The sequence below is a fragment of the Microcaecilia unicolor genome, chromosome 1 (assembly GCF_901765095.1).
Source record: "Microcaecilia unicolor chromosome 1, aMicUni1.1, whole genome shotgun sequence".
Lineage (NCBI taxonomy): Eukaryota > Metazoa > Chordata > Amphibia > Gymnophiona > Siphonopidae > Microcaecilia > Microcaecilia unicolor.
In genome coordinates, this window is record NC_044031.1 from 417,792,808 (window position 1) to 417,817,615 (window position 24,808).

Here is a 24,808-nt window from a genome sequence, read left to right on the forward strand (position 1 = left end):
GGAGGTGGTGGAGAAGAAAACGGTAACGGAATTCAAACATGCGTGGGATAAACATAAAGGAATCCTGTTCAGAAGGAAGGGATCCTCAGGAGCTTAGCCTTGAATGGGTGGCAGAGACAGTTGGGAGGCGGGGCTAGTGCTGGGCAGACTTATACGGTCTGTGCCAGGGCTGGTGGTTGGGAGGCGGGGATAGTGCTGGGTAGACTTATACGGTCTGTGCCAGAGCCGGTGGTGGGAGGCAGGGCTGGTGGTTGGGAGGCGGGGGATAGTACTGGACGGACTTATACGGTCTGTGCCCTGAAAAAGACAGGTACAAATCAAGGTAGGGTATACACAAAGAACTAGCACATATGAGTTTGTCTTGTTGGGCAGACTGGATGGACCGTGCAGGTCTTTTTCTGCCGTCATCTACTATGTTACTATAAGGGAAAAGAAAATTGGCCGTTTTCTGTCTGCCATAAAAATGGCCTTGGCACACGAGAAAACCCCGTGTAAGGGCACATTAAGGCCATTTTTTGCCACAGCTTAGTAAAAAGACCTCTTAGTCCTTTCTTCTAAACATCCCTTATGATTCTGTGCGTGTGATCAAGACACCATTTGCAGGAAGTGTTTCTCAAGTTGCTAAGGGGCCCTTTTACTAAGCTGCGTAAGCATCTATGCGCGTCAAAATGGAGTTACACACGGTTACCGCATGGCTCTTGCAGTAATTTCATTTTTGGCATTCGTCCAATACGCGCATCTGAAAAATGTTGTTTTCGGACGCGCGTATCGGATGCGCGCAATGTGGCACTTGATGTGCGTACGTCATTACCACCCGATTACCTCATGAGTCTTTACTGGCTGGTGGTAAGGTCTCAGACCCAAAATGGACGCGCGACAATTTTGATTTTGCCGCATGTCCATTTTGGGCAAAAATTTTAAGAAACCTTTTTTTACAGGCGTGCTGAAAAATGGATTGGCGCATGCCTAAAACCCCTGCCTACACTACCGCAAGCCATTTTTCGGCGCACCTTAGTAAAAGGACCCCTAAATTAAGCGTTCCAATGTAAGAAGTGAATTGTAATGCAATAGAAAGCCTAACATGGATGTGTGTTCAGGAGTTTAGTCTGCACTGGGGACTAGTGAATTCGTATAACCACAGCTGTGGCCTGGAAAGGAACAGCAAACCGGTGACAGCTTGCTCGGCATTATGATGGCTCAGCAAGTCACCAGTTTAACTCTGTGCACACTTAAACACGGCATTAAAATGTAGGTATGTTTTGGTTTCTGTTGTTTTTTTTTATGTTAATTGTTTGAAACCATTGTCAACCCTTAAGGGAATTTACTAAATTTAGCTGCTGCAAACAAATACAGCTGTCATATTTTGTCATTGTTAAAATCATGATCCAATGCAGTAATTGTGTTTCAAAGAAGTGATAATGGGAGCAGATTCTTTTTTTTTTTTTTTTTTTTGCATATATTGAACTGAGAAATGCTTCTGTTTGGCCATGCACTCCAGAAGAACATACTTGTAATTTTCTGAACAGAATGAAGCATCGCGCTTAGCTATTTTCACTACCGAAATTGAAGCCGCCACAGAAGGTACAGATATAATGTCCAGTATATAGCGCCTGGTGTCCACTTACATTAGCTTGCCCCTATTTTAATGCTGTGCAAATAAGACAGCACATCTGCCTTATCAGACTGGGGAGACATCGGCATCCAGAAGGCGCAGTGTGCAGGCAACATGAACAGTCAGCTTTAAAAAGAAAATCAAAAGCGTTTCTTTTCTCATGCTATGTCTTCCTGTACGCTGGTTGGATGGGGATGCTCTTTTTGTACTTTCTGTATGAGTACACAAAGGAGGTGTACCTGTTCGGAGAAGTCTGAGCACAGTGCCTGTAAATATGCTTTACCAGTTCTGGACCTGATCACAGCAATGGGAATGTGTGGCACCATTCTCCGCATATCTGTAGGGGGTTACTTTTGCAGCATCTTGAGAGGCTAGGGGAACATCTGAAGGAGAAGGAGGGAAGACTGAGAAGGAACAAAAGGGAATTGTTTTCCTTCAGGGAACTGGATGTGTTGTGGATGGGACTTGTATGAAACAGTAGGATAAAATGCCATTTGTCTTTGGAAATATGCTCAAGGAAATGTATACAGTGCCTGAAATTTCCTTGACTCAGTTATCTTACGGTTTCTCTGGGAACAGTTGCTTGAGAATAACATAAAATAATTGCCTTCTTTATTTTCTCTCTTTTGTTATCAACTCTCGCTGAAAGAAAACAAAAAAAAAGGCAAAACAAATGTAGAGTTGGAAAATGACCCTGACCTTGGGACATGTCTTACATTTTCTGTGTCTGTCTATAGCACCACAGAAACTCCAAGACAAATAAGTACTTAACAACCTGACCCTTTTGCAGCCCTAAATATGATATTTTCTATAAAAAAAAAAAAATTGGGCCCTCTGTATCTGCTGCCATTTTTCAAAATTCCTTGCAGTAGGCCTGGACTGTTGGCCCATTGTCAGTGCTGCTGTTCAAAAGCTTCCTGTTTGAGTTCTGGCCTGGACTGTGGATCCTTGGGTCAGCCAGTCCTGAGGGCACCATGGAATTCCAATCTATAACCTTAACAAAGGCAAAAGCTTGGCTGACCCTCTGTGAAGACACTTGCTAGCCCTTCCAGGATTGCACTTTCACAAGGCCCCAAAGGGAGCCCAGGTCCATGCCTAAGTTTGCAAGGAAAAAATAAAAAATGATAGCACGTGGAGGGCAATTCTATAACAGTGCACCTATATTTCAGCACCTAGAGGACACCTGTATGGCACTTCTTCTACAGAGAAAGGTAGGCACCTACTTAATAGGATAATAATGTAACAGGTAAAATACACGTCTTTAATTTAGGTGCATGCACTTACACCTGAAATAAATACTTGTACCTGAATTCCAGAGATACATGCGTAAATTACATTTTTTATGTTATGCATGTAAGATTGAGTCTTGACTATGCTTCACCTAGACTCTGCCTCTGTGTGCATCTACCTGTAAAATATGTGCTACGTAAGATATATGCGTATTTACCGAGTTGCACTCAGACAGAATTTGATGCACATCAGTCTAATAATTTGTGACCATGTAAATGTTAGAGAATTACTCCCTATGTGTTAAGAGGGTGCTAAAGCCAGAAGCTCCATACTAGAGACCTGCATGGGAACGGGGTTTGCATTCCGTGGGATTCCCGCTGGGACGGAATCAGTTCTGTGGGGATCCCGTGGGGACGGAAGTAGTTCCTGAGGGTTTCCCGTGGGGACAGAAGCAGTTCCTGTGGGGTTCCTGTGGGGACAGAAGCAATTCTTGTGGGGTTCTCGTGGAAGTGTATGCTGCACTTGCGCCAGCCTCTCACTTACTGAGTACCAAGTTCTTTGAGTGCTGTCTCCTCCTCCTCCTCCTCCTTGCTTTTACAGCACAGATTTAGAAAGACTCCATTAAGGAAGTGGTAGAGGTACAAATGGTGATGAAATTCAGAAAGGCATGGGATGAACACAGAGAATCTCTAATTGGAAGTTATAAAAAACCTAAACTTAAATGGCTGCATGTGTGGATGTGTCGCGTGACACTTAGACGGTGACTGTGGCTGTGATGAACTAGGGCCAATACCGGGAGACCTGTACGGTCTGTGTCTCATATATGGCAATCTGGTTTAGGATGGGCTGGAAAGGGTTTAGACAGCAACTTTAGTGGCTGGAACATGAGGACAGTGCTGGACAGACTTTTATGGTCTGTGTCCCACAAATGAGACGATGAATAGGCTAGAGTAGTCTTTGAAGGCAACTCCAGCAGTTGGAACATAAGGATAGGGCCAGACGGACTTCAAAGAAACGCCACAGAAAGCCCATAATCAAGTGTATAATATCGCATTCATTGTTGATTTAATCATAAATTGATAATGATTGTGACTATTGGGCAGACTGGATGGACCGATTCGTTTTTTATCTGCTGTTATTTACTATGTTACTATTAATCCACTTCTCCCAGGCTGATGCACAGACCTCAGCTCTGACATAGGCATGAGCATCAGATGTCACCTGACCTACTGGCACGTGCATGTGGTGATCTCTTAGCACACAGTGCCATTGATTCAGAGAAGTCTTACATGTGCGCACCAGAGTGTTCCAATTTCCGTTCCTTCCTTGCCTGCAGTGTGGCGGCTCAAACCCAGAGACTGAGAGAGCCGACAGGAATTCTTTTTAATGTACCATTAAATTCTTGTGGGACTGGGTGAGGACAGGTTAAATTCTTGCGGGGACAGGTAAGATTCCCTGCGGGGATGGGCGGGGATGGGTTAGATTCCCCATGGGGATGGATTAGGTTTCCCATGGGGACGGGCAGGGATGGGTTGGATTTCTGTCCCTGTGCAATTCTCTACTCCATACTGAGCATTAAGAAGCAGGTGGAAGACAAAAAAAATGGATTTTTAAAAACTGTTTGCATTAACATATTCATGTTTTAGTCTGTCAAAAAAATTTGAAATGAATTAACCTGCTCCTCTAAGAAGCTCCCATCAGCATATTATAGTGGCCATGTTCAGAACACTGTTAATTAGTTTGATTGGTTCATACAGTATGTGTGATGCCAGGTGAGACATTGCCCCCTAGATGAACCAAATGGATCAATGAGTCTATAGAAAATTTCAGAGGAGCAGCTTAAAGAATTTTAAAAATTAATAAACAGTGAACACTTTAGTATTAGTATATATGTACTAATAATAAAGTGAAATGGCAGATTAAATTTAATGTGGCAAATGCAAAGTGATGCACATAGGGAAGAATAATCCAAATCATAGTTATCCGATGCTGGGGTCCACTTTGGGGGTCAGCACCCAAGAAAAGATCTAGCTGTTATTTTAGATAATACGCTGGAATCTTCTCTGTAGTGTGCGGCAGCAGCCAAAAAAAGCAAACAAGATGCTAGGAATTATTAGGAAAGGGATGGTAAATAAGACCAAGAATATTATAATGCCTCTGTGTTGCTCCATGGTGCGACCTCACCTTGAGTATTGCGTTCAGTTTTGGTCGCCTATCTCAAAAAAAGATATAGCGGAATTAGAAAAGGTTCAAAGAAGGCAATTAAAATGATAAAGGGGATGGAACTCCACTCATATGAGGAAAGGCTAAAGAGATTAGGACTCTTCAGCTTGGAAAAGAGACGGCTGAGGGGGGATGTGATTGAGGTCTACAAAATCCTGAGTGGTGCTGAACGAGTAGAATTGCATCGGTTTTTTACTCATTCCAAAAATACAAAGATTAGGGGACACTTAATGAAGTTACATGGAAATAATTTTAAAATAAATAAGTGGAAATATTTTTTCACTCAAAAATTAGTTAAGCTCTGGAACTCTTTGCTGGAAGACTTAATAACCGTGGTCAGCGTATATGGGTTTAAAAAAGGTTTGGACAGGTTCCTGGAGGAAAAGTCCATAGTCTGCTATTGAGACAGAAATGGGGAAGCCACTGCTTGCCATGGGATTGGTAGCATGGAATGTTGCTACTATTTGGGTTTCTGCCAGGTTCTTGTGAACTGTATTGGCCACTGTTGGAAGCAGGATACTGACCATTTGTCTGACCCAGTATGGCTATCCTTATGTACTTTTGAAGAATTGTACAAGACCGTATGGCTTTCTTATAAAGAAATCATTTCAGCAGTGATGATTTCAATTAAAAGATTTCATGATGGTCCATTTTACAGAAAGTGTTGCCTTATCATCTGGGTATATCATTTGGATTCTTAAAATGTTAACATAAAATGTCAAATATTTAGATATTGGTGAAAATCTGCCCTGTTACCTTACGGATACTGAATATGTATGATATGTCTCCTGTTAAAAAGGGAATGTTAGGGTTTTACTGAACAATTAAAATAATTTACAGTGAACCTGAAGATTAATGAAAATTATCATGAGCCCAAGCAACTGAAACACTCTCACAGGTGAATGGTTTCCACAACATTGTAGAAGACAAGGACTGTTTTGTGTTTCTGCACCATGTCTTGGAACTTGTCAGCTCTTACTTTCCACCTGTAAAGGAGCTTTTTTCCCTGACTTATCAGCTCAGCTCTATTCTACCCCCCCCCCCCCCCCCCCCCCCCCCCAGCTTTGCAGAGAGCTCACATCCAAAACAGTGCAGAGAATGTAAATCTGGAGTGCAGTTTGTATGTTTCGTGCAATGCAGTGAAAATGCACATTTATCACTTATGTGTGCGTATGCCACTTCTGTGAATTGAGCCCTTGGAATAAATGTATTTTGATATCATGGCCATCTGTTCGTGACTATCACATTTGCCAGTCTAAAAAGTTGACTGTAGATAAACATGTAATTGAGTCAGATTAGATAGTTTCACCAGGTGGCAATACAATAGCGAAGTTTCTTTTTGCTGCAAGCCACTAACGAAGCTAAGAATAAAAACCTAAGCTTATGTATTTGGTTTTGTTTAATTATATAACTCACAACCCTTCATTTTATTTTTAGTTTACAGCTGCTGTTCTTCTGTAAAAAGTAATGGTTGACGATTGGTTAATTCAAAAGCATCTGAACACTCATTGTTCTATTTTCCTTTCATTATTGAGGACCTGTTTTATCAAGCTGCGTTAATGGTGCCCGGCGCGGTAATGCCGACAAAGCTCATTCACTTTGAATGGGTGCCGTCAGCATTGCAACATGGGAACCGTTAGCACGGCTTGACAAAAGAGGTCCTGAATGTGTTACCTCCATTGGTCAATAACCTGAGTTGTGGAAAGCTCCCAAATAGGTCTAAAGATGAAGCATGAGTACACCGCAGAACAGCCAGGCAACAGTTTCCCAAGCTAAAAGCCAATTTGTACACTTTAGTTATCATTTGAAAATCTGAGCGAGGGTATAAAAAACATTCACAGTCTTCAGCTGAATGGACAAGAGGGTGGTGATGGAGAGAGTGAGAAAAAGTGGTTGGCATTTTATTAGAGTGACAGTTTTCTGGTGGGTCTCATAATTTGTCGTTGAAAATAGAAATGTTTTGGAAACCCTGCCTCATTTTTTAAGTTCAGAATTGCATTTGGGTAGCTTAAGTGATTACTCTTTGATCAACCAAAATGATATGCCATTGGGAAGTTCTTTAATACTCAATTTGATTCTTCTATTAAGCAGGCTTCCATTAGAGGCTTTTGATAGACCTCACTGTACCAGAAAATTACACTTGGGAATGTAGTCAATGTCAGTTTTTAACAGGACACTCTATTGCAAATATTATAAATTCAATCAATGATTCTAGCAATATAGAGGTGAATATTCAAAATGATTTAACTGGGCAGAAGAGCCTATCCACTAGACTTGTGCCTGCCTGTTCACCGATATTGAGTAGCACTGAATATTGGCACTAACTGCCCTTGCACAGCCTGATTAGTGCCAGGGTGGTCCGTGGGCTGTCCTAACTTTATGCACCAAGCTAACCATGCATTGGCCTGAAAATCAGCTGGTACACTGTTAACTTCCTGCTGTCCTGCTGTTCAGTGCCAGAGCCTGCTGACCACAGCGGGCTGAATACTATCTCCATAGGTCCTCGTGGTATGCATTACCTAATTTTGTCCATTGTATCCCTTCTTTTATATTTGCCCAACCCTGCCTTTTATCATCCGCCATTACTTGCCAAACTGAACTTCCCCAGCTGTAAAGGAATGAAATACAAACAGGCTTATGCTACCACCTTTGCGTACAAAAGCACACAGTCTTGGAACGCACTACCCATGGCCCTGAAAACCATGGCCAATCTAACCAGCTTTCGCAAAGCTTTGAAAACACATCTCTTCAACAGAGCCTACAAAAGTCACCCTCAATGAAACAAATCATTCCTTAAACCACCCAAGTACACAAAAACACCTCTCACACGACCTTACCTAACACCTTCTACCTAAATTCCTCTTTCACCTCAGCTTATGATCGACTGTTTTTAAATCATGTAATGACGTTATCATATCTATACTCTGTAAGCCACATTGAGCCTGCAAAAAGGTGGGAAAATGTGGGGTACAAATACAATAAATAAATAAAATAAATAAACAAATAATCTTCCTACACATTGAGACTCTTTTATTAAGCTTTATTAAGTAGACATGGAGCTTTGCTAATGCCTACCATGTGTTAAAACCAGCGAGCACGAGAAAAATCCCATGCTAGTTGCTTAACTTGGGCAGGGACAGTGAGTGGGCATGACAGGGGGGGGGGGGGGGGGGGGGGGAGTGACCTGTAGTGACAGTTAGCACATAGAGCAGTACTGTATGCTGTCTCAACTGCTAATAGTGCTGCTGCAGTTACTGCCACCTCAAGAACAGGTACAGCCACGCTATCAGAAATCTGATAGTGTGGCTGCCTCGGTTAAACCACAGCGGCAGGTGGTCCACCCTTCTCCCTGCCCCTGATTCAGCATCACCATACAATCTGATCCCCCCAGCCAAATCAGCACCCTGTTCTGATCCAATTTTCCCCCCCTCCCCCAATACAGCATTCCCAATCTGATCCTTCCCATTCAGCACCACCTTTCAATCTGATCCCACCATTCAGACCCCCCCCCCCCAAGCCTATCCCCTTGTTCTGATCCATCCCCACTTCAGAACCCCCAATGCTCCTCCCATCTACCTCAACCCCCAAGAATCCCAGTAATTTACTGGGGGTCCTTCCCTGATAGTCTAGTGATACAGGGCAAGAATGGTCGTCCTTTGCTCCCATGCAATCTGGCTCCGGTTGCAAAGTGGCACCTGCTGACTCCTAGTGGTAGTCTAGTGGTATTACCACTGGGGGGGGGGGGGTCAACTTTCCATATAAGGGGGGTGCTGAATGGGGAAATCAGATGGAGATGATTATTCAGGGGGATTGGATCAGTGCGGCTGTGCTGATTTGGCTGAAGGGAACAGATCAGAGTGGTGCTAGATCAGTGGGGAGAGGGAATGGGATTGGGGAAGTGGAGGATCCGGAGGATTGGATTGGAGAGGGCTTGCTGTTGGAGGTCAGCAGGAGGTATCAAATGTGGGTGGGGGATGTGTACAAAGGGGCAGAGGTGTGAACTTTTTCTTTTTTTTATTGGTGAGTAGGCCTCTCTGGAACTGGAAGGGGATGCAGTAAGTGTCTGACTTCTACAGTAAATCAGGGCAAATGATTGAGACGCTTCCTGCATTTACCACATAGGCTTTGCACTTACTGTGTGCTAGTTTTTACAACTAAAGTATGCACAGTATACAGAAAACCATATATACTTTAAGAAGCCCTTTAAATGACTGCATTCTTCAAAGGACACTGCAGGGTTAAAGAAAGCCTGTATCCTCTTTAATATTTTTTTAAATTATTTCAGTGTGTCAGATTTACTGCATTTAACTGAGGAGTTTTTCCACTCATCAACACATTACACCCCACACCTTTCAGAGGAAAAATGCTATACTGGGGGACAAAGCATATACCCTAAAAACAAAACTGAAATGCAACAACTGGATACATTTTCACCCCCATCCCCTAGGTCAGAACCTTTTTGGAACAGTTTTGGCAGTATTTACAGCTGTGAGTCTTTTGTGATAGATCTCTACCAACTTTGCACACCTAGATTTGTCAATGTTAGACTATTCTTTACAAAACTATTCACGCTCTGTCAGGTTCCTTAGGGAGTACTGATGGACAGCAGTCTTCAAGTCATACTACAGATTTTTGATTGGACCGAGGTCAGGATTCTGAGTCAGTCCGGGACATTTGCCTTTTTGTTCCTTCTCCACTTCACGGTAGCTTTGGCTGTGAGCTTCGAATTATTGACATGCTACGTGGTGAGCTTCAGTCCCAGTTTCATCTACTTCCAGAGGGCAGCAGGTTTTCCTCAAGGACTTTTCTACAGTGTCCTCAAGTCATTGTCCCTTCATGCCTGACAGGTTCCCCAGCCCTTGATTAGACATCCCCATAATATGATGCTGGAACCACAGTATTCCATAGGCGGAATAGTGCTCTCTGAGTGATGTGCAGTGTAGGGTTTCCACTAAACATAATACTTTGCAGTCATGCCAGATGTTTTAATTTAGTAAGACCACAAAACATTTTGCCATATAGTGACACAATCTTTTGGGTGTTCCTTGTGAGAAATGGTTTCCTTCTTGCCAGGCTATCATATAGGTCCAAGGAAACAGCAGGGCAAGCGATCCACAAGATCCAAAACAGTGGTATGAAAGGAGCAGATCACACAAGGAAAAGTCCCTTGAGAAATGCTTTATTCATGTGAAGTCTGAAATAAAAATGAGCCCGACACTGGCTGTGTCTCGCCCATGCAAGGGCTACGTCAACCAAGCAGTATAAACAAAAGATGGCAGCCTCACACAGCAGTTCAATAATACAGCTTATTTTAATTTTAGACCTCACCTGAATAAAGCTTTTCTCAAGGGGCTTTTCCTTTTGTGATATGCTCTTTTCATACAGCCTATTATATTGGCCAGATTGTGGAGTGCATGGGCTATGGTTGTCATAAGCACACTTCGACCAGTCTTGGTCATGGAATCTAAGGGGTCCTTTTACCATGCTGTCATGGCAAGAGTCAGTGCTGCAATTTTTGCAAAGATTGCGGCACTGACTCTTGCTATTTGAATGGCCACTTTTTTAGCGCTTTGTTCTGCTGAGGATATCACAAGGCTTTAACAGCAAGAGCCTCGACAGCAATCTCGTTGTTAAGCATTTCTGCTACAAGATCAGAGATTCACCAGACCCCTGAGGCAGGCCCTTTGGGCCGAAACACGGCCGTGTTGGGTCATCTTTTAAGCTGTTTTTCAAATAAAAACCTTTTTATATGCTCCTTGGATCTACCTCACTTTTTTTTTTTTGCTTGTTGTTCACGTTTATGTGAGGTTTGCACCTCCTTTTTGTTTGACTTTGCAAGATATAAATGTTTGCACATAAAGGAAGAAATTCTATAAATGACGCCCAAACTTCAGTGCTGAAAAAGTTGGCACTGAATGGTATTCTGTAATGGGTGTTCTGGGATTGGTGCCCTGTATAGAATAGCACATAGTGCTTGGTTCCATACTCAATTTTGGGTGCGAGGAGTTAAACCAACTAAAACCAGGCGTGAATCCCATCATGTAAGTTGAGCCCAGATCCCCCAAATTCTATAACACTGTGCGCATTTTAAGGGAACACTCCTGACCTGCCCCTCCCACGGCCATGCCCCCTTTGCAAATCTGCACAGAAACATGCACCATTCTATAAATGGGCACGTAAGTGTGTTTTCACACAGATTTGTCATTTATGCCTTGTTTTGGTGCCTTGCATCCCTTAGAAAGCTTTTTTGCACTAAAAACATGGTTTGGAAGTAGCACCTAACATTCAGCACCATATATAGAATTTCCCCCCAAATGTGCACATCAACCAAAGAGTAGGGTAGATAGGCTCTTCCGAAGAACACAAGGAAGACGCACTTTATGCAAATTTCTCCGGAATTGCATTCTTTCCACGATTGGGATTTTGAACTGTGCCCTACTGAAGTAAATTACTATTTAGTAACACTTCCTGATCTTTCTAATACACTACATTGGGTGCACAACACATCCTGTTGTACACCACATTTTCAGACTCCTGAGGCAAGCGCCTATGCAGTGAAAAACGGCTGCTGAGTCGAGTCTTTGGTATTGTTTCAATAAATTCTTATACATAAGAATTGCTGATCTCCCTTGTGTTGTTCGGAAGAGCCTATCTACCCTACTCTTTGGTTGGTGTGTTCTACAGTTGTAGGGACTGAGTGTTCCTCCACTTCTTTGTGGCTGATCTCGCCCAAATGTGCAGGTAAGCCATGACTGCTTGTGCTGCACCCGAACACACCTACACTAGAGTTGCTTTCAAGTTCACATGATCTTGCCACGGCATGTGCTTATATGTGGGAAGTAATTTTATAAGGAGCATTTGACAGATATATACTACCATACAGGTACAAAAATGTGTTTATAAAATTACCCAAATATAAACAACCCACAAAACAAAGAACAACCAAAACTAACCCACAAAAAAATCTCTTTCACAATATGTTATCAAGGATACAAAATATAAAGAATAGAGGAACCTCAGTATCAAAATACAACCACTGATAGCTTCCTGTATCTTACAAGGGCATGTGTATAAATGAAATGCTGCCAAAAAGCAGTCAAGCATTTCTCGTCTGAATTACCATCAGTGTTCCTTTTTCTACATGCAAATGTGCAATAGTGTTACTTATGTCATTTGTGAAATAAGATTGTAAATTATCTTTCCAAACTTTTAACTAGATAACAGTGGGATCTGCTAAATATTGCAAATCAATTCTCAAATAGAGTTTTTCAATAAAAGCCCTGAGAGCCACTTACAGCAAAAAAAGTCCCATATTGAAACCAAAATGCTCTTTTGGGTACAGAACAATAAGTTAGTAAGTGGTAGGATTTGCATTTAGTGAAGCATCCCTGTGGTCTACTGCAATGTTTATCATTGTTAATTGAGGAAATGGTGATTCTTAAAATACAGTGTTTATATTTTTCATAATGTTGCTGTATGTTTCTGTATTCCAGCTTATGTTCCTGAGGAGGAGCTGAAGGCTGCAGAAACAGATGAAGATCACGTGGAAGATGACGAATTGCCTCTAGACATCCAGGAAAGTGAGTATTTGGGTAACGAAGAAGCGGAAATCAAAGAGACTCAGAGTTTCCAGAACTCCCCAGTCAGTACTGCAACTAATCAAGATGCAGGCTATGGTTCACCACTTAGTGAGAACAGTGATCAGCTGGCCGACTTTAAAAGCACATCCTCGAAGGACGGCCAAGAAAAGGAGGATCAGCAGGATACAGACAATGTTTCGTACCCCCAGGACTCGCTGGCACAAATAAAAGCTGTTTATGCAAACTTACTTTCAGAGTCTTGCTGGTCCAGCTTAGCTCTAGACTTGAAGAAACCCAATCCTGTCACCAGCAACAGTGAAAACAGTGAACATGAGAGCCCCAGTACCGACGCAAAGACTAACACTTACATAGTCACCAGTAACAGCAGCTGTGCCAGCACCAGCAGCAGCACCAGTACTAGTAATAGTACCAGTACCAGTAATAATAACAGTGGTGGCTCAGGTTATGATTGGCACCAGGCTGCTTTGGCTAAAACGTTGCAACAGACATCTTATGGACTTTTACCAGAGCCCAGTCTATTTAGCACAGTGCAACTTTATCGGCAAAACAACAAACTGTATGGGTCTGTGTTCACGGGTGCTAGTAAGTTTCGATGCAAAGACTGTAGTTCAGCTTATGATACACTTGTGGAACTCACCGTTCACATGAATGAAACTGGACATTATCGTGATGATAACAGAGATAAAGAGTACGAAAGAACCAGACAATGGTCAAAACCCAGAAAGCGATCTCTTATGGAAATGGAAGGCAAAGAAGATGCGCAAAAAGTATTAAAGTGCATGTACTGTGGACATTCATTTGAATCTTTGCAGGATCTAAGTGTCCATATGATAAAAACAAAGCATTACCAGAAAGTGCCTCTGAAGGAACCAGTACCGGCCATCACTAAACTGGTACCTTCAACCAAAAAGCGAGCACTTCAGGACTTAGCTTCACCTTGTTCACCTGAGCCAACAGGAGGAACTCCTGTAATTTCAGCGGGTGACTCTTCAAAGGATCCAAAAGCTGCCAACCCATATGTGACTCCAAATAATCGTTATGGCTATCAAAATGGGGCTAGTTACACTTGGCAGTTTGAGGCTCGGAAAGCCCAGATATTGAAATGTATGGAATGTGGCAGTTCACATGATACATTACAACAGCTAACAGCTCATATGATGGTCACTGGTCATTTTTTGAAAGTAACCAACTCAGCGTCCAAAAAAGGAAAGCAACTGGTGTTAGATGCAGTGGTGGAAGAAAAGATTCAGTCTATACCTCTGCCACCAACCACACATGCCAGGCTGCCAGCATCCAATATTAAAAAACAGCCAGACTCTCCAAATGGATCTGCAAATGCTGAGGAAAAGAAGGAACCTGAAAAGGAAAAAGTAACAGTTGTTGAAACAGACAAAAAAATTAAAGAGGAGAATGAGGACTCAACAGAAAAATTTGAGCCAACAGCCTTGTATCAATACCTCAGAGAAGAGGATTTGGATGACAGCCCTAAAGGTGGACTAGACATATTAAAATCCCTGGAGAACACGGTCACAACAGCAATCAGCAAGGCTCAGAATGGAGCACCTTCCTGGGGAGGCTATCCCAGTATTCATGCAGCTTACCAGCTGCCGGGAACAGTGAAAACTCTCCAACCCTCTGTGCAGAGCGTTCAGATGCAGCCGTCCTATACCAGCAGTGTGAAATCACTGTCATCTGAACACAATGCACTCATTCATTCTCCTGGAAATCTCACACCTCCGCCTCATAAAAGCAATGTTTCTGCAATGGAGGAACTAGTAGAGAAAGTCACTGGTAAGATCAGCGCAAAAAGAGAAGAAAAACCCACTGAGAAGGAGAAGACTGCTCCAGCAAAAGCTGTGTCTCCAGTTGCTAAAGAAAACAAAAATTTGCCTAAACCTGAAGAGGTGAATATTAAACAGCAAAAAAAGAATAATGACAGTGAAAGCCTGAAGACAAAGAAGGATAGCACCATGGAAGCTCATGCATCCAATGGTACAGATGCTCTCAAGACAAAAGTCACCAATGGCTGTAGCAATTTGGGAATCATCACAGAGCATTCATCTGAGCCGTCTTTCATTAATCCATTGAGTGCTTTACAATCGATTATGAATTCCCACTTGGGCAAAGTTTCTAAGCCAGTGAATCCTGCTTTGGACCCTTTAGCCATGTTATACAAAATTAGCAATAGTATGCTGGACAAACCCATCTACCCCACAACACCAGTCAAACAGGCCGAGGCTATTGATCGTTATTATTATGAGAATAGTGATCAACCTATTGACTTAACTAAGTCTAAAAACAAACCCCTGGTTTCCACTATGACAGATTCTGTCTCATCTCCACTTAGAGAAAGTGCGCTGATGGATATTTCTGATATGGTTAAGAACCTCACAGGACGGTTGACCCCCAAGTCTTCCACTCCGTCCACTATATCAGAGAAGTCTGATGCTGATGGAAGCAGCTTTGAGGAAGCCTTGGATGAGCTGTCACCAATACATAAAAGGAAAGGTAGACAGTCTAACTGGAACCCTCAACATCTTCTTATCCTTCAGGCCCAGTTTGCTTCTAGCCTACGGGAAACACCTGAAGGCAAATACGTAATGTCAGATTTAGGTCCACAGGAGCGGGTACACATCTCTAAGTTTACTGGTCTTTCTATGACCACAATTAGCCACTGGCTGGCCAATGTGAAGTATCAGCTAAGGAGGACAGGTGGAACTAAGTTTTTAAAGAACCTAGACACGGGACATCCTGTTTTCTTCTGTAATGATTGTGCCTCCCAATTTAGGACTGCTTCAACATATGTAAGTCATTTAGAGACACATTTAGGGTTTAGTTTGAAGGATCTTTCTAAGCTCTCACTAAATCAGATTCAAGAGCAACAGAATGTTTCAAAAGTTCTCACTAGTAAGACATTGGGCTCACTTGGACTTTCTGAGGAGGACTCATGCTCCACATTCCAGTGTAAGCTCTGCAACCGAACTTTTGCAAGCAAGCACGCAGTCAAACTGCACCTTAGTAAAACACATGGCAAGTCCCCAGAGGACCATCTGATCTATGTAACTGAGTTAGAAAAACAATAGCGTCCAGGTATGCAGGCATGTATGCAAATGACCACAGGAACATTGCACTAAACCTCTTCATAGTACTGCACTAGGCCTGACCTGAGCCTCTGAAATCAGTCTTAACTTTTGTTGCTGAACTGCCTATCTGGACCTTGGTTTTTTTCTTACACATATTTTGTAGTTATATTTATATGCTCCTTTGTCTGATCTGTGCATGTTTCTTTTGTTGTTGTTGTTGTTGTTGTGAGTCAAAGTCTGACCTTTTATTTTCAACATCTGTTCTTGATGTTAAGCTATCTTTTGTAGAATATAGTGGGAGACACTGTTGAGAGACATTAATTTAGCCGTAGAGAAAGACACAAAGAACAATGACAAAAAAGAGCATCCTAAAATTACAAAGTTGCCATGACAATAAAGGTCATACAATCGAGCGGTGTCAATTAACCCTTTGAAGACTGCAATAGCATTTTTGTGCCTTTCTCTTATAAAAGGTGAAAGGCATTTCATTCAAATGAAGTCTGTGTCAGACGCAAAACTTATTTTAAGACAAAGTATAATAAAATGTGGGTTTTTTTGTTTTTAAAGCAGAACTGGTTTGTGAAGAAAACTTGCATGCAGCTCTTGGAAAAAGGAAAGCTCTTTAGTACTCATGCAATTAGAAAGCCACAAACAAAGTTATTTAAAAAATTTTTTTAAATAAAAAAGAGTAGCAAAGTAATTGCCACTAATACCCAAGCCCCTTGGGATTTTGAAAAAGCCACTTTTGGCGAAAAAAGTATGCAAACTGTAAAAATGAAAATAAAAATCCAAACAAAGCTATTCCTTTCTCTTTTTTTTTGTCCTGTAATATAAATACTACAGTGTATAGTTATTTACAAATGTAAGCTTTGTTATAAGCTTAACTTTCTATAGTGTGCTGCATTGGTAAATTAACAAAATGGGGACAAAATGTTGGACAGTGTTCCTTGTATATGGCCAACATCAGCTTAAAAATTCTATGTTACATATCTTACCATTTTAAAATGTTTGCCTTTCTTTGTACCTTCTGGCTGTATGGTTTCTCTTTGGACTTTTTATATCGTCATTTTATATTCAATTTTGGTGTATATAATGTAAAACCACAATTTTTTTAAAAATAAAATTTAGTTCCTGCAGCCTGACTTAAATAGAGAAGTGTTACCTGCACCTGCGTCTTTCCAGATGCATGTACTAGAGGAACTATCTAACAAAAAAATAAATAAATAATACAGTGAACATAAAATAAAGCAAGCAATGCACTATGAATTATACATTTTGATGTTCTATCGTTAGTATTGTACAGTACATTTTGGTTCACACAATTAAATCCACTGTTTTCTCAAGTGTAAAATAAACCCACAAGCAAGTTCTTGATTTACATACATTGTCATGTCGTCATTATTTTTCCTTCGAAGTGTTATTCTGGTAATAAGGAGGGATCACTTATGCAATCAACCAAGAAAATTCTATTCAAAATCATCTATTCATGATCGGTATCCTGACATGCTTCATTCAAATCATACGCATTAACATGTTAAGAAGAAGTCACAATAGTTTTAAACAGCGACAAGCAGAGAATCACTGAGGCTTTATAAATTAGTGATGGGCATTCTGTTTCTAGCATATAAGGTGGGTGAGGAAGCTTTGTCTTAGTGAAACTTCCTTTGTTTTGTTCATTACCTTGCAATTCTAGGACAGCACATTCTCTGGCTTTGCACCGCCTCCACCCTCTTTTTTTCTTGTAGTTATAAAACACATTTAAGGAGTGAATGCCACAGAGGAGTTAATAATTTTTAAAATATTTTCACAGTGAACCAGAACCACAGTTCTTGGGGATTTTAAGCATATTGAAGCCCATTCACCTATCTTGAGCCTGGGGCAGTAACTATTTGAGTAGATCTGCAAATAAATATGTTCATTCAAAGCTGAAGCTGAACTTCTAGGGAAAACCAATTAGGGCTGAACAGGGTGAAAGTGGACACTAAGGGGTCCTTTTATAAAGTCGCACCAACGTTTTTAATGGACGCTAAATGCTAGAGTCGCCCATAGGAATGTACGTGCATCTCTAGCATTTAGCACATGCAGATTTAACGCACACACTAAAAACGCTAGTGCTTCTTTGTAAATGGAACCCCCCCCTAATGAAGTATTTTGGGTATGTCCTGCTTCAAGCTGCAGAATATATTCACTACTCTATTTCCCTCTGTATTAGCCTCATATAGCTTATTAGATACATAAGTGCTGTGGTGTCATGAGTCCCTTACAGGAAAAGGTGAGAAAGAGACTGAGAACAGAGGAAGTCAGCATTCAGATGCTCCTCGTGAGCGTGGGCAAACCACCTCACCCCCCCCCCCCCTTTGCTTCAGGTACAAACTAGGGCCTCATTTATAAACCTGGGTTAACATGCTAACGTGTATTATTCTGAGTTATGCACTTAGGGGGAAGTTATTAACGTGGGCTACAGTTAAGACATGTTAATTTACTGTTAACCTGAGTTATAAAATGGGACCTGTGGTAAAATGACACATCTTAATGGTAGCCCACAGTAATAACTATATTCCTTAACAGTAGCCTATGTCAATAGCTATGCCCTGTAGTTATTTGGAATAACACAGCTTGCATTTTACTGTAACCTGCTTTATTTATTTATGTTTTGCTCACACCTTTTTCAGTAGTAGCTCAAGGTGAGTTACGTTCATGTATGCTGGATATTTCTTTGTCCCAGGTGGGCTCACAATCTAAGTTTGTACCTGAGGCAATGGAGGGTTAAGTGACTTGCCCAAGATCACAAGGAGCAGCAGTGGGATTTGAACCAGCCACCTCTGGATTACAAGACCAGTGCTCTAACCACTAGGCCACTCATCCACTTTGTTTTTAAATTGGCTATAAATTCATCAAATAAATAAATACAAATTAAATAAGATGTGTTAATTCACATTAACATTAACACAGTTTAGGAAATGAGGCTATTAGATTGTAAGCCCTCTGGGATCAGGCAGATATTTACCTGAATATTCTTTATCTTTCCTTGAGCTACCAATGAATAGATAAGCTAAGTAAAACAAAATCATATGAAGCATGCTTAGGCCATCATTTTGTCATGATCTAAAGCATAGGAGCCAACTTTTCAAAATTATTGGGGGTGCTAAGCCCAATGGAAATGACCCATCCCTGGACACATACAAGGAATTTTCTCAATATTGGGGGTGCTCAAGCACCCACAGCACCCACAGAGTCGGCTCCAATGATCTAAAGCACGGGTGTCCAAACTCGGCCCTTGCCAGGTCAGGTTTGAGGATTTCCCCAATGAATGTGCATGAGATCTACTGGCATACAATGGAGACAGTGCAAGCAAATAGATCTCATGCATATTCTTCGGGGAAATCCTGAAAACCAGACTGGATTGCAGCCCTCAAGGACTGAGGTTGGATAACCCTGATTTAAAGACATGAAGCAAAAAACTTGCACACATTTCTTTCTTCACTCCACCTCATTTGCATACACTGAACCTCCCTCCACGCCCCCTAAAACTCTTTTAATGTGAGCTTTAGGAAGGGGAAGTGGCACAGTTGGGGCTGGTGTCACTCCCACACCACATATCCTTTCAGTGGAAGAGAATAGGGATATGGTTGGTCAGATTTAGACCTGCTTTTACATGCCTAGATTTGGACAACCAAATTAGGTGGCTAGTGCTGAACATAAGCTTTGCCATACTAGGACAGACCGAAGGTCCATCAAGCCCTGCATCCTGTTTCCAACAGTGGCCAATCCAGGTTACAAGTACCTGGCAAGATCCCAAAATACAACAATACATTTTATGCTGCTTATCCTAGTACTTATCCTAGTGCTTATCACAGTACCGGAGTTGCCAATGAGGTTTCACTATAGTTTTGATGAAACCAGATGAGCTCCAGCTATGGAAGATAATACATCAATTCTGGAGCTTCTAAGCTAAGTTATATTTTTTGTGCATTATTTGCTTACACTTTGCAATAATGTTGATTTTTTGAACGGTAGGATGCTTAAAGCTATACGTAGCTGAGAAATAGAGATATATTAACAATACAAGACACTACCGGTTGGCTGGAGGTGTTCGATGATTACAAATGTGCATTGACCTAGGAGCCATTTTATAGGTTGGCATGCAATGATCTTCAATGATATGAGATTACCTCTACAGCCTCTATAACCATATTTGATACAAATTGCAATATTATAGTTTTGTCCAGCTATTGTTGTGTATGTTTACAAAGTGATAGGACAAAACCGAGCCATTAATTTAATATTTGTATATCCTAGAAATAAGCAGTGGATTTTCCCCAAGTCTGTCTTAATTATAGCTTATGGACTTTTAGGAATTTATCCATCAAAATCATCAATAAGCATCAACTGGTACCCCCTTAATCACTCAGAATTTGACTTTGTAAATGTTGTCATTTAAGGCAAGATTATATGTATCACACCTAAAAAATCAGCACCAAAAATATGCCTCAGTGTATTCTATAAAGTATGCCTAAATTTAGGTGTACTTTACAGAATACACCTAAATTTCTGCATAGTTTCTAGAATACTAAGCACGACCCCGCAAATAAATTTAGTTGCAGGCAGTTACGCCAAGTAAACTTTGGTGTAAATGCCAATGCCTAAATTAGGCGCAGACCAGGTGTATTCTAGAATTTGCATGCATCACATTACATACTATGCTTATACAGTTGTGCACGTAAATTCTAATTAATGCCAATTGTTAATTGGCAATTATCAGCACTGATTGACTAATTTAATTACACGTGCAACTAAAGTCGCACTATATAGAATCGGGGGGTTAAGGGAGTAGTTTACCATAAGAGTGACTAACCAGTAGTAGCCCAGGCCCCGATGCTCAAAAGGCACTAGAGGCCATTAGCGCTGGACTAATGCCTTCATTTGCTTGCGCCAAATGCCCAGATTTAACGAGCATGTGAAACAATGAGCTCGCTGGCTGCGAGCGCAATGTGCATGCACATGCATGCTAAAGAGGGCCTCCCATATTCGTCTGCAATGCTCAGCGGGCAGCACACCAAACAAGGTGCTCCTCCCTCAGCATATCCTACGCCAGCTGGTGTTAGAATTGCGTTGAGTCATTGGAGAGGAATGGGGAAACTGTGATGGGTGGGGAATCACTCCTTCCAGTGTCTGCTGCTACCTACAATAAATTTAATCCCCCCCCCAAAAGCAGTTACATAACACACCTTACTGTTCACATATGTTAGGTAGCCAATAATGCATATTAGGGCCATCTCACATCTTAATAAATATCCTACCTAGTGCAATTTAGTTGACTACATTTGACTACATTTAGTCTGTTAGCCAAGTCAATTTTTAAATGCTGTGTCCTTACGTAGCAGGCCAGATCCTTTTGAACATTGTCCTCGATGTTTAAGTTGGCACCATATCATTTGCACATATCTGCCTGCTGACTGTATATTTAGTATATATGAGGAACCTCCGTATACCCAGTTTTTATGATGCACTATTTAAGAGGCTGAATAACTGGATGCTGCAAACTAAGACATAACAAGTTGGAGGGATCTTCATATCTCAAGAATAGGATTCCATTCAATGTAATAGCCATAATATTGGAGAGATGCTGAAGCTCCAAACACTGCCAGCAAGTAATCTGCTAGATACAAAATAATAATAATAATAATTAAGCTCTGGAATTCTTTGTCAGAGTATATGGTAAAAAGTAGATAGTGGATTGAAAAAAGGTTTGGATAAATTCCTTGAAGAAAAGTTCATAAACCATTTTTAGCAAAGTAGACTTAGGGAAAGTTTATCCCTGAGGGGGTAAATATCATGGAATGTATCTACTTATTTGGGAACCTGCCAAGTACTTGTGACCTGGAGTGGTCGCTGTTGGAAATGGGATACTAGACCTTTTTGACATTTGGTCTGATCCAGCATTGCAGTTCTTATACTCTTATGTAAGTTCTCCCACATTTCCCACAACTTTGTAGGAAGAATTTCCCAAAATGCTACCAAACAACAGATTGGAGCCAAAGTTGTGTTACTGTTAATAGTTTTAAAAGGGACATCTAGGAACCTGGAGAAACTGTATAAGTGGAGAGATTTGAAGTCATAGAATTAGGAGCTAACTTTTCAAAATTATTAGGTTTCTAATCCCAATGGAAATAACCCCTTCCTGGACACATGCAAGGAATTTTCTCAAGTACTGACAGCCATCTTCTATAGGTAATCTGTAAGGTTTGCAGAATAAGGAGGCATGTCAAAGGCATTGAAGAGTTGGAAAAGGGTTACCTGCATAAAAAAACTGGTTGCTGAAAATACCATAATTTGAAGAAATCATACAGGGACTAGAAAGAGCAGTGTAATTGCAGCCTGGTAAGTACAAAAACAAAGGATACTGTTCTAAAAGTGTATTATGCATATAATTTAGTTCCATCCCCAGATACCTAAAGGCAGATCTTCAAGAGGACTACCAATACAGATACATGTCTCCAAATGGAGACAGAAATGTTTCAATTACCTCCTCCAGAGGACTTCTCAGTGTCTCCCGGAAATTTCAAAACCGATGAAAAGAGTTCTACAGGTAAGCATTTCTATATATGGACCTGTTTAGTTTCAGACACAGCAAAGTGGAATCAACTGTTTCACAGTAAAGAGGCCTATGATTTTGGCAAACACATATTGATAGAATGTTACCTGAGTAGGTTTCTTTAAGAAGTACTTTTCTTTCCAGGTACCGTTAAAGGCTAAGCTGTTGGTCAGGATGCTGTTTTTTTCTGAACCAGAGGATGCCAGAGATGACATCCATGTGGTAGATGGTGATGCTTTTGTTGTCCAGGCACTTCCTTCACAGTCTAGGCATTTTTCATTTGAAACACAAGACCCTGACCCTTGAGCAGCACTCACCTCTCGTTCTGTAATGGTTGAGAGAATTACAGATATGAATCCAAGGGAGTACAACTCCATCTTCCCCACACTCTGCAGCTCAACCACCTACCAAAGATGCTCATGTCTAGATATGTGCATGACTTATAGTTATGTGTGTGTATGCCCCCCCCCCCCACATGCTCTGTCCAGACTCAACTCATCTGCAAAGTGCATAGTATTAAAGATATTCCAAAAAAGTCATAAGAAGCATCATGAGCTACCTCCAGTTCAGAAAAGACCTAAAGACCTACCTCTTCAGGAAATTCTATGAGTAAAATATGCACTTATCATTCTGGAACAACAATACACAACACGACCTCTAACTGTAACGCATCTTTTCATTTAAGAAATGAACTTAGACATATCTTCTCAAGAAACACAATGACTAATAGTTATCTTGCCAACCACTGTAAATCACATCATCATACAACCTTATAAATGTAATTGAATCAATGTGATCTCTAACAACTGTTAAATGTAAGCCACATTGAACATGTGTACTTACAGAATAGCATATAGCTGGATTATTGTCATTTCCATGCATATGTTCACATACATATGTAAATGACTAGAATACTGACATTTTCCAGTTTACATGCCACCAAACCTTAAGCAGCGCCTAATAGAATTATGTCCAAAATGTGGGAAGCACTTTGGCATGCAGGGAACAGCCTGATGCAACCTTTCAGTGCAGTTTGTCACAAGACCTAGCATGGAAACAACCGCAGTGGAATTGCATTATGGTCCACCACTTTCACTTCTCCCAGGAGGAAGAATGCTCCAAGTCAAGTGGTAGGGCATCAGGTAAAGAGGCAACAGGTCTTTTATACCCCATGCTGAGCTTCTCTCCTGCCTTCTTCTTCAGGGTCAACAATGCCCTCCAAATGATGGTCCCATGTTCATAACCAGCCAGCTACAAGAACTAGGGTTTCTAGTAGGAGGCTATGACATGCCCTTGTAGAGAGAGACAGAACTTGACATCCTTAAGCCTAGAACTTTCCCCTGCTCTGCATCCCCTTCATTAATGCACATGCACACTTTAACACTTCCATATGTCATCTCCTCTGGGTCCCCCCCCCCCCTTCTTAAGTGCCTAGAGCCTATTAATCTCCTAGCAGTGTTCTTCAATGCAAGGCACAGTGACCAATGGCAGACCCTGAAGACTTTTGGAGTGGCTCCCATTGTCAGCGGGTGTGTGTGTTTTTCTTTTTTTGGCTACTCTCTGCATCTCTACTCAAGCTTCTGTTAGAAATGGAGAAGTGAAAGGGGAAACAGCTGTATGCTTGAAAGACAAGGCAATTCTCAATAGAAGAATAGAATGCATTTGGAAATGTCCACCTTCTTGAGGCACCCCCAATGAAAACCTTGAAGGAGGGCTGAAAGGAATGGATGTCATAGACACACGCTAGTCAGCAGTGTCACAAACCTGCATGGGAACATTTTGATGGCTCTCCTTCAGCTTGTATAGATCCATAGTGGCCCAAAATTAAAAAATAAGTGAAGATCACTGCCTTATGGTCTTTATTTATTTATTGCATTTGTATCCCACATTATCCCACCTCTTTGCAGGCTCAATGTGGCTTACAATGTATCGTTCTTGGTGGTAATAGATTAGAACGTAATCACTTATTGTTACATAGAGATGTTGAATAACATATTAGAGTTTAAAGCAAACAGATATTATAAAAATAGTTCTGAGTAAAAGGTGTGGGAGATGTGTACATTTATATTTGTTATTCTATGTGGTATGCCTTTTTAAAAAGATGGGTCTTCAGTGATGTTTGAAAGTTTGTTAGTTCGTAGATCCCTCTCAGGTTGTGCGGCAGTGCGGTCCATAGCTTGGCACTCAAGTAGGTGAAGTTTGCTGCTTGCGTAAGTTTGTATTTTAAACCTTTGCAGCTTGGGAGATGAAGATTGAAAAATGTGCGGGCTGATCTTTTGGCGTTCCTTGTCGGTAAGTCTATCAGGTCTGACATATACGCTGGGGCGTCTCCATGGATGATTTTATGAACTAGTGTACAAATCTTAAACGTGATGCGTTCTTTGAGTGGGAGCCAGTGTAGCTTTGCTCGTAGTGGTTTAGCGCTTTCATATTTTGCTTTTACAAATATAAGTCTGGCTGCGGT

At 41.3% G+C, this 24,808-nt stretch overlaps 1 protein-coding gene across 1 annotated transcript in view; it reads left to right on the forward strand.

Annotated features, from left to right (window-relative positions):
• Nucleotides 1-17,110, forward strand: part of TSHZ1 (teashirt zinc finger homeobox 1) — a 198,592-nt gene extending 181,482 nt beyond the window's left edge. The window contains exon 3 of the mRNA XM_030211749.1: nucleotides 12,559-17,110. Coding sequence (XP_030067609.1) covers nucleotides 12,559-15,749 — 3,191 coding nt within the window. The 3' untranslated portion in view covers nucleotides 15,750-17,110. The remainder of the gene's footprint in view (nucleotides 1-12,558) is intronic.
• Nucleotides 17,111-24,808: the final 7,698 nt, after the last annotated feature.